This window comes from Diorhabda sublineata, chromosome X (assembly GCF_026230105.1).
Source record: "Diorhabda sublineata isolate icDioSubl1.1 chromosome X, icDioSubl1.1, whole genome shotgun sequence".
NCBI lineage: Eukaryota > Metazoa > Arthropoda > Insecta > Coleoptera > Chrysomelidae > Diorhabda > Diorhabda sublineata.
Genome location: NC_079485.1, coordinates 11372055 through 11386718, shown reverse-complemented (window position 1 = coordinate 11386718; position 14664 = coordinate 11372055). Strand labels below are relative to the sequence as shown.

Here is a 14664-nt window from a genome sequence, read left to right as displayed (position 1 = left end):
TGCTTTCGGCATGTTTACATTTATTTCAAATCAACTATATAAAAGTGAAAAAGTTACATGTGAAAGACGATCGGTAGTAGACGTGTGTATGGCATTATAATTGGCTGCCTACATCAACAGCTATAGATTGTGGCGACTTCACGGTAAACTAAAACAAAATTACGTCTTTCAAACTATACAAACAGAATTTTAATAACTGATGGTAGGCCAGAAGCCGCCACTGATTTATGTACAACTAAATCCATACACCACAAAAAATATAATATAAAGATATATGTATATTTATAAACATGTATAAAACTTATGACATTTATATCTGAAAATAAATAGCGTTTATTACCCACCAATTTAGGACAAACGAACTTTTTATAACTATGGTAAAATCTCTTTTTACTATGCAAAAAATATCATTTGATTTAAAAGATTTGCTTCACAATATCAGGCAATATAATTTTTATATAAGCAGTTCTTAAATGGATTGGTCACCCGAGAGCAATTATCACGGGCCTCGGAGCCGAATTGGTCCAGATGGGGTTTGAATACATCAAAAATTCAAATTCGTTACAAAGGCAAAGAGTCAAAAGTATCGCTATAATCATTTTAAATGACATGAAACTAAAAACAACACAAATAGAACTTATTTAATTGAGCAAATGAAGCTGTAATTTGAATTTACTAATTATACTTATATAATAAACATAAACTTTTTATTATTCATAGCAAAACCTTTGACTACTATAAGAAAATAGTTTTTACAATGTAATAAATTCCTTTTACTTAATCCAACAATTTTCTGCTGCTACCAGCATATTATATAGGCAAATGAAACAATGTGTACAACATCGATATTTACATGAAATCGAATATGAAAAATATTATTTGATTTTTATTTTTTTTTTTCAGTAACAAAATAAATATTGTTAAACTCAAATGTATTGTCGATCACAGACGTTTCTGTTAAATTCCTAATACTACGTTTATGCAAGTTTTCATATATGTGCTACACGTTTTGATAATATTAAATAAATATTGATTAGCAATTATTGATTACATTGACCCAGCCCCAACACCTTCTTTGTATAAATAAGTATTCAAAATATTGACAAGCTTAGGAAAGAATGAATACTTGCATAAACTAATACTTAAATCTAATTGACAATTATACACGTTTGTTGGATTCTGTAAGAGGAGATAACAAACAAAAATTAATAACAAAAACAAATTTGAAATACCGAATGTTTAATTTGTCTAATTGATGGACGATCTCCAAATATGAACAATACTGATAGTTTAAGGGATGAATACACAGATTAATGGAATATGGCTATGCTTACTATATCTATTGTTGCCTACAGCAACGACGCATTGTTAAAAATTTCCAATATAGGTCTAAGTCAAGAAAGTAACACTATACAAAAATTAATGATTATTTGATTCATGGAATATTTTCCTAATTTTCCTGATTTTTTGTAAAAGTCTTAAAATAAAAGTTGAACCACACTTGAAGTAGGTACAGAGTGGATATTCTGCAGTAGTAAACATAGAAAGTAATAAGGAACAAGAAGAATAAATAACGTTAGTATTAAGTGAAGATACATGAAAATTTAAGAATTTAATGAAAAAGTATAGCAAGCAAAAATAGCACTTGAAAAAAAAATCGAGAATCTACTGTTTAACAAAATTATGGGCAAAGAAAGCAATAGGGCTCAATGCACATAATGATTCTAGATAACTACTGTTGTTGACCAAACAATTAAATGTTTATAAAACTGAAAGCAATAATAAGATGAGGTATTAAGGTATCTTGGCAATAAATGGCAACCAGATAATAAAATGAAAATTAGAATGGAAAACTGTATCGAAGCTTTCCATCTTAATGAAAAAAAAAAAAATCAAAAAACACGCGCACAAAAGGAATCTGGGAATAAAAGTAAATATGAGGCATAACAATCATGTTAATTTGGTAAAAAATATTTATTTTGTTTGAAAATATTGATGGACAGGTAAATTACGCAGATGAAAAAAATAAATTTACGATTTACTGGTATGAAAATGATATAACAAAGTGTCGTTCTGATTGTAGACAAGAAATTGATGCACAGTAAATGAATGACTCACTACAATCAAATTTGAGAAAAAATAAAGTGCTCCTAGCCCTAAAAACACCATGAACGACTATACTGACTAGGAATAACTACAAACAAATTGTATGAGACCAAGCATGAAATGTTTAGCGAAGATGACAAATTCGGATATTTTTTAAAACAAAAGAAATTAAAAATCACAAAGCAAGGTTATATTGATAATAAATGCAAATTAAAAAATAATTAAAATATTAGTATGAACAACTTTTTTATCGTTTCAATACTATCAGAAATATCCGAGTATGTCTTCTAGCATAGTGCCTGATCCATAGATCGGATATCATTGGAAACAGGATTTATGTTATAGCACTCGCAAAGCTCGGGAGTACTATACACATATATACTTAATTGCCTTTCTGGCATAATCACAGTGACGCTTTGAAGAGCCATCTACAGCGCAGCTTAATTAAAAACTACTACTTAAAATTGAAATATTTAGAATCTAATTAAATTGCTTTAATTTCTTTAAAAATATTAGCATTTATAGTTATAAAATCCTACAGTTTAGGGTATAAAAACTAAAGAAAGCTATGTAACATGCATGTAGCCGGGACAAGTCGTTCAATTACTTCTATGAATAAACTTAACGAACACAATGGCTATAATCAAAGTATTAAAATTTGAAAATTTATTCAAATTTAGTTGATTTATTCTATCTATCAAGTTAAGCACATTTTGAATAAGTACATTTACTAAGATTTGCATTATTTGCTATTGATGAAAACCAGCGCGTTTAGATATCAATTCGGTAATATTAATTTACTACACACAATTTTTAATTGTAAATGAAACTACGACTAAATAAGTACCTTAGAGTTTCACTTTAATTATTAATGTGACAATTTTGGAATTTGTCTATTACCACAAAATTTACAAATTCAATAGAAACAATACAACATTAAATAATTGGTACGACTTGTCCTGTAAAAACTATTTACAGATCTCAGGTGCGATCGGCTCACGTCCAACGCCGCACCGGGCTATTCTAACTACAGAGATCAATTGAAAACCTTTAGGGCTGCAAAGCACATCTTTGCTGCTCCTACCACTTAAACTTACTAAAACAGAATCAAACTCTAGCGAAAGCTTACAAAGGAGCGATGCGTCCATCCGCCAGAAATGTAAATTATTAGCTGGTAACCGATGATAAAAATTAATTAAACTCAAAACAAATGCTGTGAGAATACTAAACAGATAACGAAAAAAAAAACCTAAAATTTATCATTGTTATAATGAAAGGACGCTGCCCCTTGCACGCTGGTTCTGCTCTTGGCCGTTTAGCACGATTCAATCTTTGGTTATACTGAATCAAACTTTAATTTTATTTACAATTCATTTACAACCATTATACTACCAAAAGTTGAAATAAAAACTCAAAATATATTATAATCATATAAATTCCTGAGAGCAGACCAAAACAGTTTTAGTCTTAGTCATACTAAATGAGATCAAAGCTTTGATTAGTTTTCCTGTCTTTGGAACAATCTTGTGCACAAATGACCTACACACACTTTCGTAAGGTAAAAAATGATACCACCTTAAATCTAATACACTCAGAACGTGAATATATTTATTTACAGTAGTATATATGAAATAAAAACACACCGAAAGTATATCATATAAAAACAGTAATAAAGCAAACATAATATATGTAGCAAAAATCTACATCTTTTAAATCTATCGATTAACGATCACTTTTGCTTTGGGTAAAGTACAAGTTATATAGTGACAGAGCAGTTACCGGGCTCGGAATATCTGCCATCCTACAAAACAAATCATAGCCGTCCAAAAGGGAGCAGAAACTGGTCCTGGCACAATTTTTGAGAGAATTCCCTCTCTTGAGTAATCTTTATTTGATACTGACTCGGAAGATTGCTCATCAGTCTCCTGAAATAAAACCAAAATATACAATTGATATTATTTTATTTGAAACAGAACTTTATAATATATATTCCTTCACCTTTCGATTAACATTGATTTAATATTTCATGCTTCAAATAACTATCTCACAGACAATTTATTCTCAAAATATTTTAATCATTCAATTATGTTATTTTTTACGAATGCCCAGAGTAAAATTAACTTTATATTTCAGTTTCTTTTTCCTTTCCACGATCTATATAATTTGATCATATCTGGTATTCCAATCAAATGCATTAACATGTTAATTCATGTTTCTTCTGCGTCCTTCCCACCATCTTATATAGTTCTTTGTGGTTTACTCAATTGCATCTTGTATATTGACTTTTATATTCAGTTATGGCATTCGTCATTAATTATTCATTACGAAAAACAGAAATGTGTTGTCTTATCTTAGTACTATGGTCCCCTTTATTTCTGAATCAATTTTCCTATTTGTTAATTTTTAAAATGATAAAGTCAGCTTTATCTGGTTCTTCCTTTCCTTCTTTTATTAAATATTTTTGCTTCCGTCACTTTATTTATTAGGCTTTATGGTGTTCCTCTCTTTATGTGTCCGTACCAGTTAAGCATCTTTCAATTATTTTGATTCCTATTGTTGCCTGTTTGAAATTCTCCAAAATTACATCATTTGTTACCTATCTATTCTCGTATTCCATGTTATTTTTCTCAGTTGCGTCATCTCCGCTGCTACTATTCTTCTCTGTGTCTTTGTGTTCATTGCCCAAGTTTCACTTCCATATATTAACGTGCGTACAGATATCAAGTTGTATAATTTTGTTTTCATCTTCTATTTCCTATTTCTTTTTCTCGAATATTATTTTCTCGTCTTCTGTGAAAACGACTCCCTGATATATTCAAAAGTGGTCCCTCTATTCGTTGTTGTTTCATTATTAAATCTTCTCCATGTTATCTTTTTTGATTTACTAGCATATTTCTTCTATATTTACTTATTGTCTCCAGTTCATAGTTTTTTTCTTTTATTGTCTTTATCATCCTATCTATGAACAAATAGAAGACAACTAAGCCCATCTTCTTGTTTTACTTCAATCTCCGTCTATTTATACTTTCTCTTATACGTTTTCATAAATTTCTTTTGTTATATCTGTTATTTTTATAAGGATTCCTATTCTCCTTATACTATCCCATCCCAATTTTTTATCCATTGAGTCGAATGCAGCTTTTAAACGATGAATGTAATATATAATCCTTCTTCCTGTTTTATTTTCCTTTTTATTAAGCTTCTTAATATGTATATGTTATCTATCGTTTGTTTCCATTTTTCATATGTACTTCGCTTCTCATGTATTTCATCATTAATGTATTTCCTTTTTTTTTCTCTAGATTTTCTTGTGAATTTTTAAGCCAACTGACGATAAGTATACTGCTCTGTAATTTTCGTACATTAGGTTATCATCATTTTTATGTATTGGTATCGATTGATTTTCTTCCCAGTCTTTGTGTATCTTATTTGTATTCCATGCCAAATGGATTATCTTTGATATCCATCCCTTTCCTGTTTGTCCTAAATATTTCATTATTTCCGTTTCAATGTTCTATCCTTCAAACGCTTTTCCTATTTTGATATTCCCTATCACTTCTTCCACCTCCTGCTCCGTGATTTCATCTGTTATACTTCTATCGTAATATAATTCCCCTTTATCCCCGAATTACTCTTGTCTTGTGAAGTGTCTACCTCTGCGGATGAATTTTTTCTGAAAAATTCTTTCCATGTCTCTAATATGCATTCCGTGATTACTTTAATATTGTTTGTTTTATATCTTATACTTCTTATTTCCTTTCTTTTTCTTCCTTCCATTGCACTGATGTATCATAAGCCTCTGTTGTTGTCTTTATAGTTATTTGCTTTTTGAAATTTTTCCATGTTATCTTTTTTGCCTTTTTTTATTTTTTTTCTCTTAACTTTGTTTCTTATGGTTTTGTATGCCTCCTTACTTTCTTCGCTTCTATTTTTAGTATAATTCTACCATGTGCCTTTTTCTGCTGAACCAATTTCCCTATTCCAATTGTTTTTCGGTCCTTTACTTTATCGTCCTTCTCCCGAAATTTCCTCCGCTTCTCTATATATTATTTTTTTAAATAATATCCATGCTTCGTCTAGCGTTACCTCCTGTTCTAGTTCAGCGAATTTTCTATCAGTTGCTTATATTTACTTTTTTTCTCAACTATATATATATATATATATATATATATAGAAATTTTCTTCCCTCCTTTCTTCTCCCTCTATCTCCAGTACTGTTTACACCAGTATGTGGCTCGTGCCTATTTCTGCTTTTAGTATTACATACTATCTCCCCAATTATCCTTTTCCTTACCTTCATTCTGATGGTTATGTAATCTTATATACTTTTTGTTCTCTTCCATCTGCTATAAATGAAGATTTATTCTGTAGTTTTTACTCACCATATGAGTTTCCTATTATCGCTTCATTGATAAAGCAGAATTGAATAATTCTTCTCCTATTGCATCCTAGACCTAGATTTTCGTCGATTCCTATTTCTATTATTTGATAATAAAAAGATCAACAATTTACGAGCGGAATTTATACTTTGAAAGCTATTTGAAGCATTTTTAAAATAATCTATATTATATTCATAAACGACAGAGTAATAAATCCTCGCAAACCAAGGAAAGTTAATACAGGATGAACCATCCATATTGAAATACTCTCGTAGCTGTACCCGTATGAGGGTGTGTTGTCTATTGCCAAATAAATGTTTTCAACTTTTAGAATGAATCTGTATCATGTATGCGAAAATTTTATTCTAATATTGAATATGAAAAGGTAAATATATACAGGTTCCAGAAAAATTGTCATTTAATGAAAGTATGGATTTTCAAATTATAATTATATTACGAAAAAAAAAAACAATTTTATTAATTTTATTTAGTATAATAGTGAGAAAATATTATTGTGAAGCAAGTAGTACTGTCTATAAGTACAATAACTCATATTAAGTACGTTTATGGAATTTATCCTATTGATTGATTCATTACACCGCCGAAATTATGAATAAATTATACCATTTGCTTGAAATGAGTAAAATATTTATGGCATGCATTTTTTCCGTAAATTTGCTACAAGCATGTACAGGCAGCATAATGCAAGAAACGCCTTTCTAGGAGGCTATAGAAAAAGTAAGAAATAAAAGCTCCACAATTCCAAGGTAAATTGTATATCTAGACCAGAGGTTCCCTAACTATTTTTCCTGTAAACGTTAAGAATTGTATGAGAATGTGAAAGAAAGCAGACTAATTCTTAATGACCTATTTTTGAATTATCATCGATTTTTACCTCATATTAAACAAAGTTCTTTCAACTCATGTCTTTGTTGTAGAAATTGATCCATTCCTGAAATGTTTTTATGTTGTGTTACATCCTGTTTTTCAATATTACTCGTAAACCGTAATCATTTGAAACAATTTTCCTAAAAATATTTGATTTTAACCAATTTTACAAATGTTTGAAATTAAGAGTCTGTTTATTGGATATGTAATATTTGAAATAGGTGACAATTATGAAACTAACTTTAGGTTGAAGAAATATTCAGAAATTTCAATAAATCCATAGATTAATAATTATCAATTGTTACTCAATAGCTACGTCGATGAATAGGATTGTAAGTTATCATTTGAATTATTTGATATCACCCTGGAGAAGATAACTAGATAATGAGATATTAATAGTAATGTTTAATTATGAATTTTCCATGATAATGGAATTTCTCCTTCGTTTTGTTTTAAGTTATATTAGTTTATCTTTAATTGTAATTAAATTATATTTAATTGCAAATTGGTTTGAAAAATTGAGAATGAAGGGAAACGCAATTAAACCCAATCACACCTCCTTTTCACCATTCAAAACTTCAAGTTGGTATCTCTTCTTATCTTATCTCCTTATTCCCCCAAAACAATTATAATATCTATAAATGTTCATGGAAAAACATGTAACAATAAGAAGGAAACAAATTGGCTCAACAACAAATAAACTGGTAAGAAGAAAGAGGATCCCAGTTAGCTATTGAAAACAAAATATTAATCTATAAAACAATCAATCCATGATGACATCAAAATAAAATTTGTGAAGACAGCCAATAATAAAGCAATTTCCTCCAAACAAAAATTGAAAATCCAGCCGGTTCAATCTATATTGACAAAAAAGACAACAGACAAGATAAAAATTGGTCAACGGCTCTGATGTGAAGTATCTGAGATTTCTCAATGAACAAATTCGCTCTGTCTTATAATAATAAGCATAAGAGTCTATAAAAAGGTAGTTTTTATTGTCGATTGTGTTGAAAAAAAAAATGTTTTCTTATTGGAATTAGACTCAGAAAGATATTTTCTACACGGTTTCAGATCTCTATTGTCACTTTGTTTATATTTTTTGAAATTAATGATGGAAAAACAGACTTGCACACGTTTAGTTCTAGTTTAGTTTTAACAATAAATATGTGAATGTTATTTTTAATTTAATGGTTAAATTATAGCCAGACTGTATATCGAAATAGTTGGTTTAGCATAGAAAGAAGGAAAAGCGCAAAAATATTAAATGTAGCCGCTAACAAAGAAAAGCCGTGAAGGTTTGAGGTGAACAATGGAATAAATACAATTACATTATAATTATCTTTAAAACTGTATATTCCAAGGTCACTGTTGATAGGGTATATTATAAACAAGTAGAAATGACATTAATAGTTGCCAATGATGTCCTTACGCTGAAGTAAAACGCAATAAAGAAAAGAGCTGAAAATTAGTATGTAATTTTGCAGTTTCAGTGCCGAGAATTACCTCGACAATTCTAGTACAATGAAAAAGAATACATAATAATATTTCCTATAGCAATCTATAAGAAGTTGGCGCGCTCATATAACTAATAGGAGCACAATGCGACGAACATTACTGAGCCACTGGTTGCCTACTTATTGTATCTGTACAGAACCATTGGAAGGGTTATAATATTACCCACAACTTAATCGCACGTCGACAAAATTACTTTTATGCTGTTCACGAACAATGACACTCGTCCTGGCGATATGGTATAAACAATGTACGCAAAACTTATTAAACGGTATTTGTGTACGAGTTTATGCAACTAATCGGATTTTAAATTTTTTATCATGTCTCTTTTTGTACTTTTTTAATTATATTTATAGATATGAAATATTTATCAATTTCTCGTGATAAAATATATATAATTATTTGAAAAAATTATACCGGTTTTTAGGGTGTGAACAAAGTACAAATATAATTACCCTTTTAACACATATGAAAAACAAAATTGAAACTACAAAAGTTTTAACATATAGTAAATTCACAATGCAACTTATTGTTCACACAAAATTTTCGAGAAGACTCAAAAAATAATCATATTTATTTGATAACTGTACACCATAATGGAATTTTTACAGAGATAATTATTCATTTTTCATGGACTGGATTATCCTAAAGATATTCCGCCACGGACATATGATCATAATGAGTATTAACTATTGAACTTGTTCCTTTAGGTAAGAAATGTAATTTACTAATTGAGATAATAATCATACGACTTACTACTACCTCTACAGCTTAGCTGCGTTTCGATAAACGTTATCGTCTTAAGAGACCAAAGGTATTTGGTAGTAGTAAATAGTGTGTTTCAAAGTGAATATCACCAATGGTTCTAGATATTTCAACTAAATTTAGATAGTAATAAGGAAAAGTATGAATATTCAAAAGTCTGCAAGCAGATATATTTTAGTGATGTTATTATTCAATAACAAATAACCGACAACTCATCATGTAATTATTGTTAGAAGTTAGAATTATATAGGCACATAGCCTTACATGATCGATAAATATACGCAGATATCTTCAACCCTACCAAAATCCAGCCTCTAAATTCACACTCTTTAGATACCTAATTGATGAACATGGTTTATCCTACTACTTACACCTGAAGATTAGCGGTAAATACAGTACAGTACAGTATAGTAAATACAGACATACTGTAATCGATATAGTTTAGGACGCATCAGAACTGAAACCTAATTATCATGCAACTTTCACCACAAAAAAGGTTATATATGCAACATTATTTTTTTCAACTTTACCTTGATATTAATGCTTGTCGTTTAGGTTATTTATGAAGACGATTTGTTAAATTACAGATATTTGATTATTTATGAATAAAAACCTAAAACGAAATTTGAATAATTATTGTTTAGTATAATTAATATACAATACAAATAATTATCTCCTATTTTAATTTAATAATGTAAATAAAACTGCGATTCATGATATTCAAGATTAATTCAGTCTCCAATATAATTTATCGAAAATGATGAAACATTTTTTGAAACCTTCATTAAAATTTAAAAATCCTATACCATGAACGCGAAATCAGCTGCTATACATGTAAAATAGGTAATTGAACCCACTACCAATACCGTTTCAAACTAGTCTTAACATGTCCGTCAATATTGAAATGGAAATGAACAGAAATGATACGAGAGGTAGGTATTGACGATGAATAAATAGTTTGCGTGTATTTTTTGAAATTTTAAATTTACATACTACCGTCGCTTGATTGGTATTCACATTGTTTTATTTATTTTTTTATAATGTATTAATATGTGCATTATAGATCTAGCCTCTCCTCTTACAAAGATGTATGAATATGTCTACAGCTAACATGTAATAGCATTTTGGGATAACAGTACAGGGTAGGTTGTGTTTATATATAATAAATAATTTTGGAATATAGTCCAAAGACATTTTAAATCCGCTAAAAATTTTCATGAAATTTTATACTGGAAGAAAAATTGAACTGAATTTACCTTAAAATTAAGTTATTAGATGATTTTTATGAAAATTAACCGAAAGTTAATAAAAAAAAATGTTGCACAAGCATGCAATCGGAGGGGTGCGACGGCCTAAAAATAAAAGACACGACACACACCCACCTCGGGGTCAATTATTGCTGCAAACTCGCCAGCAAGCTTGCTTGTATTGCCACCAACCTGGTTCCATTCTTGCACATTTCCGGGGCCTACAGAATTCGTCTCAGTAAGTTTATTTTCATCACAACATGATGATTCTGATGTAGTTCTTATCCGCATTGGTCGCAATATGCGTATTGAAGTTGGCGTTATCTGTGGTGTATCAATGGCATCTTGACTTGCAGCTGCTAACCATGCTAGACTATTGAGTAAATCTGGAAGATTTGAAGATGGTGATTCCGATGAAGATGACGATGAAGGCAAACCTTCAGTTACTCGAGATCGATTTGAACTATTTGTCCGGACTGAAAATAATAAAAACGACATACAGTGAACAATTTAGAGAACACATTTTCTACCCTTAACATAAAGACTAGCTACACCTAGCTCCTCAAGATTTGTCTGAAATTATGAGTTTTAGACAATATATCAACTTGAGCAGTTAAATTCACATATCATTGAATTCATCATTATTTTTGAATAATTTCGCATACTATCAGCTGAGTATTAATGTAATGAAAAATTATCAGAATAAAACTGTTGCCTGATTGTTTTATTTCCTCAAATTTAAACAAAAAATTAAATCAATTCATATATTATTATAATTATTATATAATTTATTTGAATTTGGAGAATATGCTAATTATATTGTGCCACTTAGATAGATTATTATAATATATATATATAACACAATCATAGAATATATTGCTAATAATTGCTTTAGGATATTTCAGATAATAATTGTATGATTAACTTATTGTATAATAAAGTATTGTGTTTACTGCCGTGGTTTAAACAGAGCCTTTCAAAACCGAATCGTACTTTTTGTCACTCTTCAATAAGGATTGACATTTCAGCGATGTTAAACGAAGTAAAATTTGTCTTTTTGGCATTATATTTATTATAAAATACAGGTAAACAGACAATGACTATTCCTTATGAGAAAACCGATTTTATATTGATTGGAAATGAAATGAAAAATTTTAAAACTTAAAAATTTTATGGAAATATATCATATTTAGAAAATAAAATGTATATTTCTAGAATATCTTTATTTTTGTTCAACGTGGCAAAATGATAGTCATTTTATCACAACAGAATTGGAAACAATTGTGATAATCTTATCAACCCAATAACCTTGTTCATTATCCTCTACCAAAAAAAAAATTATTTATTTTTTTCCTTTAACCATTTGTGTATATTTCTAATGAAATTTCTTGAACTCGTAGGTTGTTTAATCTTCATTTAAATTTTATTTTAACTAGACGTTCCGCTCTTTTTTGCTGATATTTGAAAATAATTTCAGCTAAAACTTTCAATTCATGTTTGTACAGTTTAACCATAGTTTTTATTAATATCAAACATATTTCTTGTAAGTAACATTATAAATTAAAAATTAGAGTAACATTAATCCTTGACATTTCATGAAATGTCATATTTGAGAGGCTCAATATCAAGTAAGTATTTGTGTAAAAAATACATCCACTTTTAGTATTTTAAGCTTAATAAGTATTTAAGGTGTTTTAGTACCTTAAAATTCAAACCGCAATTGTGCTGAATCACAAACAAAAAACAAAAGAAAGTGAAGCAAAGTGAAAAAAAATGGAATAGTTTTTACGAATCTACCTACCTACGAGCTCAAGAAATTTCATTAGAAAAAATTTATATAATAATTCCTATTTTTTTCTAGTTCATATTGCCTAAATTATAACTAAAATTCTAAATAAAAAAGTAACGATTATTAATATGAAAATGCAGCCCACGTTAAATATTGTGTTTCAAGGAAATTTCTCCAAAGCTGTTATTGTCTAAAAATGACTGGCGACTAAAATCTACCTGATTGGAGTCAGTGACCTTTCAGATGATGTCATTTTTTTTCTTTTTAGGTAACCCTCTAGCAGATATTTTGAAATCATTAAATTCAATGATAATGATAAATGAAGAAATGAGAGCATTCTACATTTTATTTTTTAAGAAGCAATAAACTAATTGTAATTCTAAAGTAATTGCAATTTGTTAGGTTATTGATAAAAATTAATTTTATACCTAATTCCCTTGCGTGTGATTTAATTCTTTGATATTTTAATATTCTCAGTAACTTGAAACTGGTGGTTTAGTGTTACAAAAAAAACGAAGCCAAGGTCAAGTTCATCCAAAGTTTCAGCGATAAATAACGTTTCTACGAAAGTGGTATAACTCAAAGTTTATTTATTTATTTATACCAACTCGACTAACGTGTTGAATATTTTCACTGGTTTCACAACTGGCGCCAATCAATGTGAAGATTGTCTTGTCTCTTTGATCAAACATACGAGTTTTAGTTAGGGTGTGTAAAAGTTTATTTCTTTAAAAAAGTTGAGAAACGAAATTAACATGAGATTGCCAGTTTTATAGCTTTGTGCATTAATCGTCGCCCGAGGCCCTTAACTCGTAAGATATGTTGCAGTAAACACAGCTGTTTGATTTGCTACTACGTATTGATTGCATATACACGTTGCAGTTTACAAGGCCACTGGTAAAAGGTTCATTGCACAACATGTATTTACCTCAACATAACATAATCACTTCTTAAGACTAATTCACAGTGATTTGGTTAAGAGATTTCGAAATTTATATAGAACTCACTTGGGAATATTAGAAAATATTTTTGGACCTTTGTATAATTATTGTAGTAATAATTTTACTATGTAATCCAATTAAGTGGTATTGAGTAATTTTGGTTTTAAAATTCTCTAATTCATAATAATATATGTAAGTATAATCATACTTTACAGGCCATGAAGAATATCCATAAAGTACGAAACAAAAAATTAATTTTAGTAATTTTCCAATATTTGCTATATACTATACTTTTTCATATGAAAACGAACTCAATTTTTCAAAAATTCAAATATTTTGTAATTGCTGAATCTTAGTGCTGAGAAGATGCAACAGGTACGGAATTTATTTTATTATTTTTTTCATCAAAAAAGTCACTGTTATAATCAAAACACATTTACTAACCTCGAGTATTGCTATTATGAGACGAAAGTCTGGTTTGAGCGTTTGTTGCTCTAGACCTTCTAAGTGCTGCTTGAAGTTTAGTTAACAAATATTGAAGTTGAGTAATAATAACTTCCACTTCGTTGTGATCTTCCGGCATATTAAAAGGAATTGCCATGATTATTGTAGAACAAGTTCAACAAATTCACAAAAAAAAATCTAACACAAATCACTTTCAATTAACTCGCGAAATACGAGAACTCAGCTTAAACACGTCTACACGACTCGACGGCTCGATAACGTTTGACAACATTCGCCGTGCATGTTCTGGGTCTATAAGCAACTAGCATTAGCTACACTTAACCGCGTCATGTACTTTCCTGGCTTCCCCGCAAACCCCAAACAGGCGAATTTAACCGCTAGTGCAGGGGATACAGAACACAAACATGCTTACAAGTGGTTGACCAATAGGCGCGAACGGAAGGCGTGTCTACCAAAAACAGAGCAAAATATTGGATTGGATATTTAGAAATATTATACCTTTGTTATTAGCTTAGACACAGATTGAAGTGCAGGACATCAGGTCGGTTTTGCTAGACTTTACCGCTGTGACA

At 29.5% G+C, this 14664-nt stretch overlaps 1 protein-coding gene across 2 annotated transcripts; it reads right to left on the bottom strand.

Moving 5' to 3' along the window:
- LOC130450827 (uncharacterized) lies at positions 1-14395 on the bottom strand. 2 transcript variants are annotated; one of them, XM_056789475.1, is made up of 3 exons: positions 14072-14395; positions 11090-11373; positions 1-4031 (listed from the first exon to the last, which is right to left on the bottom strand). In XM_056789475.1, exons 1-3 carry the CDS (start codon positions 14226-14228, stop codon positions 3882-3884), a joined length of 591 nt encoding a protein of 196 aa, XP_056645453.1. In that variant the 5' UTR covers positions 14229-14395; the 3' UTR covers positions 1-3881. The 2 variants fall into 2 exon arrangements, with proteins under 2 accessions (XP_056645453.1, XP_056645451.1); XM_056789473.1 differs by having other exon boundaries at positions 11033-11373; positions 14072-14384.
- Positions 14396-14664: the final 269 nt, after the last annotated feature.